At 32.1% G+C, this 17199-nt stretch overlaps 1 protein-coding gene across 1 annotated transcript; it reads left to right on the forward strand.

Annotated features, from left to right (window-relative positions):
* The first annotated feature begins 1010 nt into the window (after positions 1–1010).
* LOC131860179 (uncharacterized) lies at positions 1011–3272 on the forward strand. The gene has a single exon (XM_059214555.1). The coding sequence runs from the start codon at positions 1011–1013 to the stop codon at positions 3270–3272; it is 2262 nt and encodes a 753-aa protein (XP_059070538.1).
* The last annotated feature ends 13927 nt before the right edge of the window (positions 3273–17199 follow it).

Here is a 17199-nt window from a genome sequence, read left to right on the forward strand (position 1 = left end):
TGGTTGGCAAATCTAGATATATTCTTAATACCTCTTTGCTAAAAGATGAAGACATATTGATAGCCATTCAACTTATAAGCTCCTTTAATAAGAATAGTTATCCTTCCCTTTCCTACTGTGATAGATGGCAAAAGAATCTTCTTGCTTGGAAAGCCTTACTTCAAACGATTGGCCAAAAGAAGGCCAAGGATTATAGATATATTGAGAAATCCCTCTCGGATAAGCTTTGCTCTGTTGAAGCTAGTATGCAGAGCAACCCGACTAATCAAAATCTATTACCCATGGTATCTAGAGCTAGGGACAACCTTAGATTACATCAGCAAAAACTTGTTAATGGTGTCAAGATCAGATGCAGGGCTCACTGGCTTCAATTCGGTGATAAAGGTACAAAATTCTTTTTTAACTATCTTAAGCAAAAACATACGAACGAAACTATCTCAAGCATCTCTGTGGAGAATATTGAGCTAGTGGACCCTAAGGAGATAAAGGCTGCCTTCTCCAAATACTACTGTAATCTGTTTACTTCTGAGGACACTATGGAATCCGCTGAGCTCAGAAAACAAATTAGAACTATTATACCTAATAAGATAACCCAGTCTGATTCCGATTCTTTGGGACAAAGCATAACTAAACAAGAGATTGTTAATGCTATCAATACTCTTAAAAAGGAAAAAACTCCTGGGCCTGATGGAATCCCAGCTGAGTTTTATCAAGCTAACATTGATTGGATAAGCTCCGATCTCCTTGACCTGTATAATGAAGCTTTTGATAAAGGCTCTCTCGGCAACATGATAAACAGGGGTATTATCAAATTAATCCCTAAAGAGGGAGACAAAACTAATATCAAAAACTAGAGACCAATTACGCTTCTGAATATATCTTATAAAATTTTGGCCAAAATTCTTGCTCGTAGATTAGAAGGTATCCTGCCTAAGTTTGTAAGCCCTACCCAGACTGGTTTTATTAAAGGTAGATACATACTGGAAAATCTTATAACCAGTTGGGAAGCAATGAACTGGGCTAAGACCTCCAACCAAAACGCTGCTATCCTTCTCTTGGATTTTGAGAAAGCCTATGATAGAATAGAATGGAGCTTTATTGATACTATGCTCAAGGCCTTTGGTTTCCCTAACCTATTCTGTAAGTATATCAAACTTTTGCTTAAAGATGCTATGGCCCAAGTTGATATTAATGGATCTCTTTCGGAGCCCTTTCCTCTAACTCGATCTATTAGACAGGGATGTCCACTTGCCCTTGCTCTATTTGTAATTGCTTCTGAAGCTCTTACATACATCCTTACTAACGACACTTCATCCCTGGCTGTCAAAGGTATCACTCTTCCCAACAATGAGGATCTATCTATCTGCCAATTCGCTGATGATACTAGCTTATTCATTAAGATGGAAGATGATAACTTTAATTGTCTTACTAAGAAACTTGATCTCTTCTGCTCGATCTCGGGTGCTAAACTATCTCAGGCCAAATGTATTTGTCTTGGCTGGGATGAACATCCTCAGGGGTGGTTGTTGAAATTTGGCTTCCAGTGGGGTGGCCCAACCACCATAACCAAATACCTGGGCATCCCTTTTGCTGTAGATCCCTCTATTAAGGATATGTGGTTATGGGTTAAGACCAAAATCACAAAAAAGCTTAATAGCTGGTTCAACCGATTCCTGTCACTTGCTGGCAAACTTCAAGTCTGTCAAAAGATTTTATCTTCATACAACATATACTACGCTTCTTCTTGGATGTTCAACAACTATCAAATTTTAGAAATCCACAAGGCTATAAGGAACTTCCTTTGGTCGGACGGTAAAGGAAATAAAAAGTGCCACATGGTTAAATGGGACTGGTGCTGCACTGATAAAAAATATGGAGGGCTTGGTCTAAAAGACCTTAGACTCCAAGGTATTGCACTTGCCACCAAGTGGATCTCTCACTGTGTAGATGGAGAAGAGCCATGGAAAGTACTTGTTAGGAACAATATCTTGAGAGGTTACCCAAAAAAAGCTAAAACTTGGAAAAATCTCCCATTTGCTGATATCATCTTTGGTAAATTTCCTACTGCTGTGCATGGCTCTGCAGTATTCAAAACATTATGGAGAGCTTGGGAGTTGTCTAGACACTGCATTTCTGATAATGCATTCCATTCGGACGACTCTCTACATGGTGAGAGGTCTATTTGGTGGAATCTGTATCTCCAAGGGAAGCCGCTTGCCTTGACTCAAGGCTGTTCGGCCAAAGTTTGGAATAACTTGGGAATCTCCACATTCATGGACCTTTTTGAAAATGATTGCTTGATTAATTGGGATGAGTTAAGATATAAATATAATCTTCCTGCCGCTCATAAAAAAACATACTCCATGCTTACTAGAGCCTGCTCGAATATCCCTTCAAACTGCCTCGTTGACTCTCATAGATTCACTAACAGCAAATGGACTGATGGTTCTCTACTGACTAAACTTAAAGCCAAAAATGTTTACAACTCCCTGAATAATAATCTTAGTATTATTAAGCATGTTAATAATGTGTGGTATACTGACCTGGAGATGAAGGACTGGAATAAAAATTTTAAAAGAATCTGGAAATCCTCCATTGACCCCAAGATCAGATGTTTTAGATGGTTATTGTTAATTAATAGAATACCTATTAACAATTACCAGATGAATTATGATAGTTGTACCTTCTGCAATAAACCTGAAACTTGTAGACATATATTCTTTGAATGTAATTTTGCAAAGAAAGTATGGGAATTATGTGGAATTACGTACCCCAAGTACATTGATATCTTTGAAATTATTATAGGTTACATTCATGGACTTAAAAATGATTCTAATATTCTATGGTTCATTATTTCAGCTAACATTTTATGGCAGCTATGGAAATGCAGAAATGAGGAAAGGTTTCAAGGTGCACATAGATCTCTTACTGAGTTATACCTTAAACTCACCCTTATTAAAATCTCTTCGCAGGTTTGTATTACGATGATGATCGAGAGGGAGAAACTGATCAGATTCCTCAAGATGGGGCACTCTACTATGTTCGTGTTTGAAATGAAAGATGGTTACGACTTTCGTAACCACATGAACAATATGGTTTTTTTCAATAAAACGGTGAAAAAGCTGCACAAGGAAATTACCAAAAACAAGAATGCGACTGATGATCAGATAAAAATAATTGCTCAAATCCAAGCTAATAAAAGCATCGCTTGGATGGAAGGACCTCTCGGATGGACAGCTTGGGTTGAACAGTTTGAAGACCTGCTGCATTAATACCTTTTATGTTATTGTATAGCTGCTTCACTATGTAATTTACATTTTTGGCTGCTCTTGTGACTTACTCTCCATGTGAGGCATGCCTCCGGAGCTGACTTAATTTTGGAACCTCCTCGTGCTGTAATTTTGTTGATAACACTATATTTAATATATAAAAAATTTAGTGGAAATAAATTGGATTAATTCTATTTATTGTTCCTAGAATTTTAAATAAATAAATAAAAGAATAAATAAATAAATGAATGAAAAAAAGAATTAATTGAAATTAAATTATTGTTTTAATTCTTTTGAAAATTAATTAATTTGCATGAGAAAAGAAAAGAAAGAATAATGATTTTTAATTATTGCATGTTAGCTTGTCTTTTGTTATAAAATTAGAAAATAAAATAAAATTACTTTTATTCTAAATTTAGGTTTTTGAGAAAAGCTATTGAACCTAGAATTTTAGTTTAAATAGGGAATAGGCCTTTATTTTAAACACACAGGAAACAGGTCAAGGCTTTAGGTGAAGAAATTTATTGGAAGCTTGTGGAAAAGATTAGGGCTCTTCTACAGAATTCTTCCAGGAAAGAAATACCACATTGAGTGGCTTCTTTGATTGTTGATTTTTTAAAAATAATTCTATTTCTTCCATTTCTCTCTGAATGATGTGTGTGTAAATTATTGTCAAACCCAAAACCACATTGGGTGGCTTCTTTGATTGTTGATTTTTAAAAAATAATTCTATTTCTTCCATTTCTGGTGAATTTGAGTTTTGTTTTAAAAATTCATGCCTGATGTGTATTTCTAGTTTATGGGAAGAATGTAATTTTGGGAAAATTAGGAAAATTATTATAGAAAATTTGTCAAGATTTTATGATGCATGGAGAATTGCAAGATTGGTGAAAAAGGGTATTTATCTGAGAAATTAACTTCTCTTGTTTGATTTTGTTTTAGTTACGACAGTTTTGTTTATTTATGGAATCTCTATGAAATGGTTTTTATTACCTTAAGAAAATAAATTTAATTATACATTAAATTTATTTGGGTTAATTAAATCAAAAATATATATATGAAAGATTAAATTATGTGAAAATGGAATTATTGGAAAAATATTGTTTTTATTGAAATTAATGTTAAAATTTTTATTTTAAAATACATTAAAAATAAAATATAAAAAAAATTAATTTATTAATTTTTGTGGGGAGGCATTGCCTCTACCCACGCGGCACTACCCATGGTAGTGGCTACTGCCATAGGGCAATAGCGCTACCCAAAGGTAGTGGCTGCTGCCTTCGGGCAGCAGCACTACCCGTAGGTAGCGTGTGCTACCATAGGGCAGCAACGCTACCCAAGGGTAGCATTGACTACCATATAGCAGCAATGCTACCTTAGGGTAGTTATTTTAGAGTTTAAATGTAATTTTTAATTTTTAAATTTTATTTATTATTTTATTTGTTATTTAGTTTTTTTAATATAAAAAAATAAAATAAATAATATTAAAATAATTATAATGTGTTAATATATATGTGTATATTTAAATAGATATATATGTATATATATATAGTTGTTTAATTTTTATTTGTCAATTTAAAGATTTTTGTTATATGAATAAAGAATTTAGAATTTTGTAATTTTAGAAAAAAAGAAAAAAAAAATGCTTATAATTTTAAATTCGATATTCTTATTGGAAATATATTAGGAGTTTAATTCATATGTGAATTTATTTAACTTTATTGGACAAATGACAAGATGGATTTATTAATATAGTTGTATTTCCTTGTCTTCTAGAAAAATCTATTTAATTATGTTCTTGATTGTTTAAAGAAAAGATTGTCTGTAATAGGATCTTGTGTAGATGGTGTTATTAGTCAAGTTTAATTTTATTGCAATTCTGGTTGAGTTGTCATTGTGTCCTATGTTGATATATTTGTTTGGACCCTGTCGTTGGATGATTTGGGGTACCTGTTTATGTCTTTTGTTTCTAGTTTGGTTGTTGCCTTGTGATGGTGTTTTGACTGGTCTTGTTCTATATGTGAGTGTCAAGTGTTGGCTTGTGGTTGACCATAGCGGGTCAGGTCTCTAGTTAGAGTATTTTCGGGCAGTGGACCTTGTATGAGTTTAAATGTGTTCAATTGGATCTGTTTCTATGTAGGGATCATTGATGTAATTATTGATCGATGTGGTCAGTTGTTTATTGGTATGATTCGCCTCGGTGGTAGGAATGTAAATGATGTGGAACTTATGTACCCTTAACTAATTTAAATGAATAGAGGGGTCTTGCAGTTGAGCAGACCTGGAGATGTAGCCCTCTAGGGCTAAACTCCGAGATCACTTTGGTGTTATGTGTTGCTTTTGTACTTATGTTTTCTTTTTCAGTTTTAGCATGCATGAATGGCATTATGTTAGAATGTATGAAGTGGATTAGATTAAATTAATTGTAAATGCATGTCTTTTAAATGCAGTAAATTGGATCATTAAAGAATGTAGCTTGGAATAATGGAATATATTTAGGAAATTAAGTATGCATGGAGAGATCTCGTTAGTTATGGTGAAATTCAAGTGTGTTATTAATTAGATGCATGACTTAAATTTTAATACGAAAAATATGAATGAAAGGTATGATTAAATTGTAATTCTAATGGATGAACTTCATTTGTGTTATTTACATTTTCAATCTTAATATTAGCTATATTTTAACCTTAATGGATGTATTCATATGTTACCTATGATTTAGTCTTAATGAAAGAAATTATTCTTTGTATAAGTATTATCTTGTCTTGAGTTAAGTTAAATTTGGAATAAGTAACCGCGTTGGGAAACTCTTTAGGTGTTAGTTGATGTCTTCCATTGTATAATTTGTTCTTTGATATCTCGTTGTATCATTAGGTTGTGTTTAACTTTAAATAAATAAAAAAATTATTGCACTCCATTCGTGTGTTTTAGCTTAATCCCTTCAGGGTTTCCTAGCGGGGCATTACAAAGGACAAGGAGCATCAAGTTACAATAAGTTGTCTTCAATTATGTTTTCATGATGGATTTTGTGATGATTTATCATGTTATTACATCAACATTTGGAGGACTTGTCTTAATAAATTACATCACCAATCAAAGGTATAATCATTTCCATTAAATCATGTCACTTTATATTTAGCCTTTAGTACCCTGCAAGGTTAAGCTCTCTTTTTCTAATCATCATTATTGTAGTAGAGGTTAACACCTACCCAAGGTTTGACTTCGGTAAACCCCTATATGTCCCAACACTTTTTCCATCTTTACTGTGTGTGGGATTTAGATATGGTAGGGTTGGATTATAGAGCTGTGAAGTGAAGACTAAAGAAAATAGATCTAGACTTTCATGAAGCAATAGTCACTGGCAACTAGCCATAGTGATCAATAGTTTTATGACAAAATTTAAGGGAGATAATTTGTGTGACATGCTTATCCAAAATATGTTTATGATATTTACACTAGACCCCTTCATGTCAGTGGTGCCTAGTCACATTGATCGACACCTTTAGACTCAAATTGCATACATCGATTCCTTTCTTATTCCTATTTCCATATCTGTATTTAGACTTTGCATATATGTTTTATAGCTTACTATTCATGTTGATTAGTGTCAAATTTACATTTTCATACCTAGTTATTGCATATTCTCATTTCATCTTATCCAATCATATAAAAATACAAAAGAAAATAGTTCAATCATTGTGCCTAGCCCTCCCAAGAGTTTGAAGTTGGGTTTGTTGATTATTCTCCCATGTATGTTGATGTGAATAGGTTTGATTCCTAGTTTTTTATGTGTAGACTAGTGAACCCCATTTCCATTACATTGATATAATTTAAATTTATTTTATTTATGCTCATCTAAGTATACCTTAAATAATTTTGACCTTATTTAAATTCCTCATAACCATCGCTTGATAAATAATTTAATTAAAATATGTCACTTGAAAAACACAAACCTTGACTCGTATTACCTTGATGGCATGACTAAAACTAAGTGATCATAAACCCAACAACTTGCTCTAATGTATCCCAATTTCCTTTCACAAAGAAATGCCTAAGAACAAGTTGACAACCAGATTTTCTAAATTTATCAAGTTATAAACTTGATACAAAAGAATCTACCCAATAAAATAAATATGAATCTCATTTTGATTATTATTTTTATCAAAATATGGATATATTTATTAATATTTAAGATGTAATTAAGATGATATGGTGGAATTTATTTAGTGTAGTCATCTAATTTAATATTTATGTTTAATGTATAATATATAAGCTCTAATTGGAATTCAAGAATCTAGTCATAAGAATAAAACCTAGATTATAATTGATTAATATAATTAATTTAATTATAATAAATATTTCTAGGAATTGATTATATTTTACTATATAATGTACGCATTTTAAAAAGAATATTGTATTTTGAATCCCTTGATTGCTAGAAAATGACATAGTACAAAACAGACTTTACGATTCCATATATCATATTGGACCTTGGAGATATTAATGTGGCTAAGGCTACATGCAAATGTGCTAATTTATTTGAGAATAAATAAGGGTATAACTCACATTGACAAGTTGTAATGACAAAAACTTGAGAGAATTTGCTAATTAAATCAAGACCAACTAGTTGCTATAGATATTTATCAATAAAATATTGAATTCCCTTAATAAGATTAAATTAATAGGCATACGATATGATTTGAGGTATATTGTTATCTAAATTTAAGTAGCTATTTGTACAACATTTATTGGAGAATAGGACATGATTTTTCTTAGACATGTATAATACTAGATCATTCTATATTGTATCTCTAGTTATATTGATTGGAATCATTTTTCTAGAACTAGATTTTGTTTACTTTAGTGTTCACTATATTTCCTTTATGTTTTCATAGTTCTTTTCCAAACTAAGTCATGATATTCTAAATCCATATTGTAGTTCATTTAAGTTTAATAAATCAAAAATTTGAGAACTTCATTCTATATGTTTAGCATTAAAATCCATATACATAAAATATGGTGATTGTACATTCTTGTTTGAATACTTCATTTATCCCTACAAGATTGCATTGTCGACAGATTTTAATTATATGCTAATTAGTTTAGCTAAGATTAGTTTCCATATTAATTTATTTTCTTTATTCCATTAGGTATTAGCATCAAATAAAATAGTCCCATTTTAAACTGCTTTCCCTTTAACCTTCGTATTTTCTTTGAAATCTAGTAGATATATGATTAATTTAGCAATTTTGTAATAAATTTAAGATTGAACCTCATATTAAAATTATGTGCAAATTATAGGGTATTTTACTAATAGTTCTGTATTATTGGTATATTATTTGCACATAAATATGTATTGTATGGTGTGCATATGATCAAATTAAATCAATGTTTAATAACCTTGAATAAAGCATGCTTATTTTGTAAATATTATAGAGTTATTGGATCATTTAATTAGAAACTACATTTCCCTTAATATAATTAATGTAGCTTCCTAAATAAAATAGTTAACTTTAACCTCTAGGTTTCCCAACCATTGCTAGACTAGGTGACATAAACTTTGGGAAAAGCAAGTCACTTTCAAGTGGGAAAGAATATTATTTTTATATTGGCATGTAAAAACACTAACATGTTTGAAAGGAATAAAAGGTTCTGAAACTATTTCTAAACTAATCTTTAAATTTAGATATGTACAAAAATAAAAGTTCTTGTAATTACAAAAAAGAATACACAGAAAATTATATCATGAAAAGATTATTTACATGGGAAAACCTTTTTAGGGGAAAAACTCCACACTCCAAAGAAAAACCAGTTATATTATGTAGAAACTAAGAGGCAACATAATAGTGCGTACAAGTTAATTGAAATTCATAATATATCTTCATGCACCAATAAATAGGAAAAACAAAACCACAAACAAGAAAATGGTTTATTCAAATTATGAGTTAAAATAATGACCCAAAAATGGCACCACAATTGGTCCATATTCCAACACTCAATTTGGTCATGGTCTCCTCTACTAAAAATAGAAGATGCTATTGTAATTGTCATAATTTCTATCATAGTCAAGACTCCTCAATTTAGGCACTTCACTTTGATATATATTTAAACTCATTCAAAGATGCCTTATATGACTAGTCATAATTTTGGTCAAGATTCCAATGAAGTTCCCCAATAATCATGCTCTTACACATCATAAGAATATATCATAAGTAAGTTTCATTTTATAATTTTGAATAAAACCAGTTTCTCTTATAACATCTTACACCTCCCAAAGTATCTTACATGTGGATAATAATTACAACACAAAGTGAGATATCTCATTTCTCAATATGAGGCCCAAATAATTTAAAAGTACAAATAAATAATAAATAAAAATATTAGGATGCAAGATTGTGATACCTTTCTCAACATTATCACACTTATTGAATACCTTTCCAAAGAGAAAAGAGAAACTCCAACACTAAAATCTAATTGCTAAGGGTTATGAGGCCCATAGACTCATTGTGCTATCTAGACTTCTATTTTCTTGCTAGTTTTAGCAATACGTCTACAACAATTTTTAAAGCATTGAACTTCTATAGAATCATGCTCCCATCCTCTACTATGTCATGAACAAAATGGCAATGGACTTCTATGTTTTTCATCTTTCCATGAAAGGTCAAGTTTTGTGTCAACCATATGGTACAAGTTCATTATCACACATAACTCTTATTACTCCTTGGTTCAATCCCACATCTAAACATAGTATTTTAAGATAGATAGATTCCTTACAAGCATGGATAGCTACCATGTACTTAGCCTCTATAGTGTAAACATAAACTATATTTACATCGAGAGACATATTAGGCTCACACAAATGTAAGATTCTCTATCAATAAAAACAAAACTCATTTAAGTTGATGTGCATTTGGCCGTCAACCAATTTGTTATATTAGGCAACTTTCCATTTTAATGTGATATGGATGTTTTCCTTTAAATCTTGTAGATTTGGATTTTTATTTTCATAATTCAATTCTCTTGTTTGTTCATTGCAAAAATTTATATATATAGTACATTATAAATCAATATATTGTCTAAACTTTTTCTAGGTAAAATCTATCATGAAGGAGGGTTTGGTTTCAGATATGAAGATATGATAGTTTTGAGATGTGGAATTCAAAGTTAAGAATGTAAGAAATAAATTATATTCCTCCCTAGCATTGCATGCACATCATCAAGATTTTGTGGCTTCTCCTCCAACTCTCCTTAGCATCTTTCTGACCTTGAATAAATCAAAGGATTCCATCCATGATGGTAACATTTCTCTTCTTTTACTCATTTCTTGGCCAATGTTTTTTCAAGCAAGATGTTCATTTTGGCCCATTAATTGTTCACATTTTGTGTGGAAAGGCCACATCGGAATAAATAAAATTAGTCATGTTAAGTTTTATTTTGAGAAATTCTCCTTCATTGAATACTTTTAATACATCATATTGCTTTGAATATTTTACTCTGCTGGAGTTAAAAATGAATGAATTACTAGATCTGAAATGGGCATATGAAGAGGTAGAAATAAAAGTGGTCAATTACTCAGGTAAAATTTTGTAATTTTTGTTTCTTTTAATTTAAAAGACTAATTTTTAATTATGGTTTTGGAATACTTTAAAATCTATTATACTTTGATATTTGAATAGGAAATAGATCAATAAATAATATGATTAATGAACATGTAATGCCCCACCAAGAAACCAACCTCTAAAAGCAATCCTGAAAGTAATTTGAAGAAGACCCCCAGAATTTCCAATCCAAAACACAACCTCCCCCAATTTCATGAAAAAAATAAGTTAAAAAGAAATTTTTGACCTAAAAATCTATTTTAGGTTGGAATTATTTTTTTCTTCCAATCAAGTTAATATTCAAAAATGTCTTTGCTCTCCAAATATTCATTTTCCAAATAAATTAAAACTTAAAAATTCTATTACCAAAAGTCAATGAGGGAAGATATTTTATTTTTCCAATTTCTATTTGTATACACATAAAAATGGCTATGAGCAATTAAATAAATATTATTTAATGATTATTCTTCTATTAAATAATTAATTTGAAAAGATTAATTTATTTAAGTCATTTTCATGTCTTTCTATTAATTAATTTAATTGAAATATTTTATTAATTAATTCATCTATCCTATTCCTCTAATTAATTAAATATCTAATATTTAATTATTCTTCTGATCAATTAATTGAATATCTAATATTTAATTATCTCCTCCAATCATTCAAATATCCAATATCTAATGATTATTCTTCTATCCTATAGTCTCAAAATATTAAATGATTTCCTAAATTATTTAATCCCTTATCCAACTCATCCTTCCATCTCTACTTCATCTTCCCTTTGCCAACTCATCCATCATGTGGCTAAGGAAACTAATATTTCTTAAATATTAATTCATCACTTACCTTCAACCTCCAAATTTAATGAAATATTATGTACGTACACATATTTCATAACCTCCTTCTATATTCTCTCCAACATCCCTACATCTTAGGAAGGACTTGAGTCCACTTTTCCTCTCATGCCTAATTTTTTTCCAACCATCCCTAGATTCCCTCAATCAGCAACCTAGTCAAGGTGAGATGAGTGACACTTTTCTTCTCCTTCCCCCTTTCTCTCAACCTTCACTTTTGCTCACAGCCATCCAAATCTATAGATCTAATCATGACCGTTGATCTGAGCCACATCATCTTATCCTCTCAAAGTCTATAAAATCAAGATTTTTAGTTGAGAGAGAGTTAGACTTCAAGTGAATTTGCAAGCCAATCATTTGTAAAACTTATGCATCCATGAGTTTTAATCTTGAAGCAAATAGCAATTAGCATTTTAGCATAATCATGTAGTATTTCATATCATAGCATTTGTGAACTATTAGTTATCAGTCCAATCTTCATATGCCATCTTGGAAGCTATCAATGCTTGTTTGAGAGCACACCATCTGCAACTAGGAATAGTGGAGTTAGGACATAATGAGACATAAATCATGAAGGTAATAATAGTATTTTTATTTCATATGTATTTCATGTAGTTTCATTGCTTGAGTTTGGATTTCCTGTAGCATTTCCATTGGTATTTTGTGAAACTAACATGTTGCGGGTAGCATTCTGAGGATGAAATTCAAGTCGATACATTTTGGCACCCACCGTGGGGCTCATGGACCTCGCATATACCTTTAAAAATCTCACAAAAGTAGAATTAATGCATTTGTAATGCAGATTCACGTATGTGTGAATTCTGATAGTGCTTTTGTTCGATAGGTTAGCGCATTTGCATCACAGGTTGGCACATTTACATTACAAGTTAATGCATATGTCATGTAGATTAGTGCTTTTGTCTAAAATCTTCACATTTGCATCACAGGTTAGCGCTTTTGTAACATAGGTTAGTGCATTTGAAAAATGGTTTAGCACATTTAACAATTGTTTTAGCGCATATGTTCTCTAAGATAGCGCATATGAAACAAAGTGCAAAATTTGTAATCAAATCTTGAAATTAGGCTTGTGGAAGGACAATATATATGGAATATAGCATTTAAGTATAAGTGACATTTTCTCTTCTCTTTTCTCTTTCTTATACTTTAAGTTATATTCCATGTATATTGTTAGGATGTTTGAGAGGGGTTTCAAACCTCTAGGAGTTATAATGCAAAATCTAGTCTTTGGAAGACCCTCAAAATTTCAGACAGCTAAATTTCAAGGCATTTCAGAATCAGGAGTGAAAAATTTGTAACCAAGATTTGAAATTAGGCTTGTGGAAGCCCACCTAAGGTTTTTTATTTTCACTTACTTCTTTTTTATTGTAGGTTTCTAACAGTTTCTTGCAGATTTGGAGGAGTTAAGTTAGGATTTAGTGATTTCTTTTCTAGCTTTTTCAAAGTTGATTAAAAAGAACTCATATTTCCTTTTGGGTAAAAAGAACTTCATTTTTCAATTTGGTGTTCTAAAAATTAGCTCACTTGTTTTTGGGCTGTAGAAATAATCACATTTGCAAGGTAAAAAGAACAACAAATCAAACATTTACTTTCTTGCAAAGTTGGGATTCACACCTCAAATTTTGGGCTCTAAAAAGAACAACAATCTTTCATTTTCTTGCAAAGGTAAAAAGCACAATCAATCTTTTTTTTTTGCAAGTTAAAAAGAACAATCAACTTGTCCATTCTTACAAAGCAAGCTATTTTTCTGCGATGATTTTCATTTTGTTGACCAGGATTTCTGATTCCTAGTTTAGAAAATCATTTGCTATGTGGGGCTAAAATAAACACCATGCTTGTTGGAGCAACATCTCCAAATAGGACTTAGCCAACAATTGCTTTGAAAAGGTTAAAAAGAACTTTGAATTCTTTGTCTTAAGTGGTAGGTATATTCTCTCCCCTTAATTGGGTGACCAAAAAAGCCAAACCCACTCTTTTATGCTTTCTTTACTTTCAAACATTAAATCCTATAGAGGGTCTGCCTTCTTGAAGCCTCAAAAGGGCTAGTGTGAAGGGTACGACCCAAGTGGGAAATGACTTTATCACCAAGTTTACCAACCCACTATAATCAAATGTGGAGGTCGATGAAAATCCCCTCCAATGGAAGTGTGTATTTGATAGCCTTCCCCTAGTATCATTGTGATGAAAAAAGCCTTAGTTCTAAAGGTTGGGAAGCCTCTTAATTGAGTTTATCATTTTCCGCACTGAACGAAATCCTTACTACGAACCATAGAAGTAGAAGCTTTGAGCTGAGTCAACTGCCATACATTGGCAATATCATAGTGCAAGGGTGGGGAAGAATCCGCCCCCAAGATTACTCACCATATATCTCCCAAGATAACTACCCAACTGTGAAGGAATTCACTTTGGGTTAATTTCTGGCAAAAGGCAAAAAAATGGGCACCCTCTAGGGTGTGACAAGGTTGTTTGAGCTGACAGAGTATCGAGACTAGTGGGCTATGATATTGTTGATGACCCTTGAATAAAGTGTCTATCTGTTGTGTCCTTTATTGTAAATCAAACCAGTGGAAACATTAGGGATTTGAAAATATCCTCAGAAAAATATACACTCAATGTTTAGCATAGGGATGATCATTGTTTTCATGTGTGCTATGGCTTCTTGTTATGAACATTGAAATATCTTGCAAATCAACCAATACAACAATCAATTCAAAACAAAGACCAAAAAGCAATCTTAGAGAGAAAAGAATTTCAAAATCCAACAAAGCACTTTTTTTTAGGTGGTTATCAACTTTTCAATTATCTTTAGGCACTATTTTTCATCCAACAAGATTAGGGGAGTATCAAACCAAGTGATCAAGAGTTTATCATCCAACTATCTCAATGATAACAATACCTAGCTAGGTATTCAAGTTAGTCAAATCAAGTTTCCATATCAAGAGACTTTATCCATATCATTTGATGTGCTTTGTCATAGGGGCCTATCGAACAAACCCTCTATTCGACTTAGTGAGCTTAAGTATCTAAAATGAAGTATCCATCAATTCAACAACATCAACCTATCTAAACTAAAACTGTGATCACTCATGTGACCATCCATTGTCACTTGAAAAAGAAGAAGCTTATTCAAAGGTAATGAGTCCTAGCCTAAACCAAGATCAAGATATCATGGCTCTCCAATATAATCCCATTTTTTATCAAGATCCTACCTATCAAGAATCTTATGATGATCCCCTAAAATGCTGGTATTCCATCCATGATGATCCCCTTTTATCTCAAGAGAAGATTCCCATTCAACATCCACCTCCTAAGCAAGAGCATGGTATCCCTTCCATCTCCTTCAGTAATCTAATTCAAAATCAAGTGAAAAACACAAACTCAAATGATCCTACTCCAAGTCAAGATCAAGATCAAGAAAACTCTTCATCCTCCAAATCCATTTTAGGTCCTTTTGTTCCAAAGTAAAACTCTTCATCCTCCAAATCCATTTTAGGTCCTTTTGTTCCAAAGTCAAACTCTTCATCCTCCAAATCCAATTTAGGTCCTTTAATTCCAAAGTCAATCTCTTTATCCTCCAAATCTATTTTAGGTCCTTTCATTCCAAAGTCAAACTCTCTATCCCTTCCATCCATCTTGGGTCCTTACTTCCCTCCATCCACCATTCCATCACTTCAAATGATCCATAAGAAAGATCAACAAAGGCACGCACCTTTGAAATTCTTTCAAACAACTATCTAAACATCTTTTCAAAACTATTCTTCCATCATTTTCTTTATCTATTTTGGGTTCTTATGTCCCAAAATTCAATTTTCCTCCATATCTTCATTACTTCTTAAGTTGTGTACCAACACTCATCTTGAATACATTTCCATCTATCCTCACACAAATCTTCAAAGATTCTATCTATTATCCAACACATCTTTTCTATCCTTCCATCCCTTCCATTCAATCCTTTGCATAAATTCATCATCTGTGAAATAGGCATTTGTGTCATTTTGTCACATGCTTGCCCATGCTCGAATCTCATGTTCAGTCCTTTTCCTAGATATCTATTCATGATACACTTCAGAATCCAAGGTTATTCCTCTTCAACATTATCTTTTGGTTGGGATACACACTCAATCCAGAAAAGAACCACTTATCGTATCTTGGTACCGACATCTTTTGATTACTACATCTCAACACTTAATCAATTGCTCTAAATCATAGTGATCTCTTAGTCGAAGACATTGCTAGTGAAAAATCTAAAATCTTGCTTCAGCACCACTGTAATTAACAAACTCATGTAAGTTTCATTACTTACAAGCCAATGAAATCAAAATAAGAAAAGAAAAAGACAATATCAAAAGATCCAAAGCATGATCAGGAAAAGAAATATCTAAAAGGAAAAAAAAAAAGAAATATCAAAAACTTGGCTATGGAAAATTGCGAGTAACTCCATCGAGGCTATGGATGTCTGGTTGGCAATGGAGCAATATTTGTGATATTACAGTGATAACATCATTGGAGCTATGGATTCTTTCTGGCAGCGACGCTCTATCTAGGATGCTTTTGAAGTTAGGATAACTCATGTAGATAGCCACATTGGATTCTGAAGATTACAATGATCATATGAGCCAGAATGAACCCAATTACACACACATGGGTAATCAAAGACTAAGTACCTTGATCCATTTTTGGATTCTTCTTCCCTTTTGAGTCTATTTCCTAGTTGCTAGATATGTTTGGTTGAATTTATTAGAGGTTCTAAGTGTGGGTTGGGTCTCTATCTTTGAAAAGTTCAGGAACACTTATTCAGGTGGTGCTAAATACTATGACAATCTTACATATCACTTCTTTACAAATGGATACTTCTATAATTGGGGTCAAATTTTCATCCACTCTATTCTTCATACCACATCTCCCATTATCCTTCCTCCAGTATCCATTACCCTATCTAAATTCATCCAGTGCTATCTACAATCTTGCTTCATGCTAATCTATACCATCTATCCTAACTATTCATTTCTTCCATCATCTATCACTATCTATGATCTTGTTTCTCCTATCTATATCCTATCTCCATCCATATCCCCTTTTCCATCCTTGATTTTGATCAAAACTAAGGATGAAAATATGATTTTAAGAAGCTCCTAACGTGTCTCCTCATATGCTACTTTCATCTTTCTCCCATCCATTTCTACCTCAATGGTTCAGTCATCTATTCATCCATTCCTTGTCTTTCTATACATTAGGGAAACCAAATACATCTTTCTTCTAATTCAAAAAGATCCAAAAATCAAAAATCAAAAGAACAAAATTGAAAATCAAAGCATGAACGCATGGCCCATCCATCAAATCAACAACAGGAAAACTATCAAAGTCTGCAATCAAACTGATCACATGTCTTGTTAATCAATTCATCACTCAAAATATATCAACATCAACATGTCTTATACAGGGGTAGGTACACTCAACTAG

This window comes from Cryptomeria japonica, chromosome 11 (genome assembly GCF_030272615.1).
Source record: "Cryptomeria japonica chromosome 11, Sugi_1.0, whole genome shotgun sequence".
Taxonomy (NCBI): Eukaryota; Viridiplantae; Streptophyta; class Pinopsida; order Cupressales; family Cupressaceae; genus Cryptomeria; species Cryptomeria japonica.

What these genes read in the sequence shown, in the direction of transcription:
- LOC131860179 (XM_059214555.1), top strand. Translation starts at nt 1,011, where the DNA reads ATGAACTGGGCTAAGACCTCCAACCAAAACGCTGCTATCCTTCTCTTG.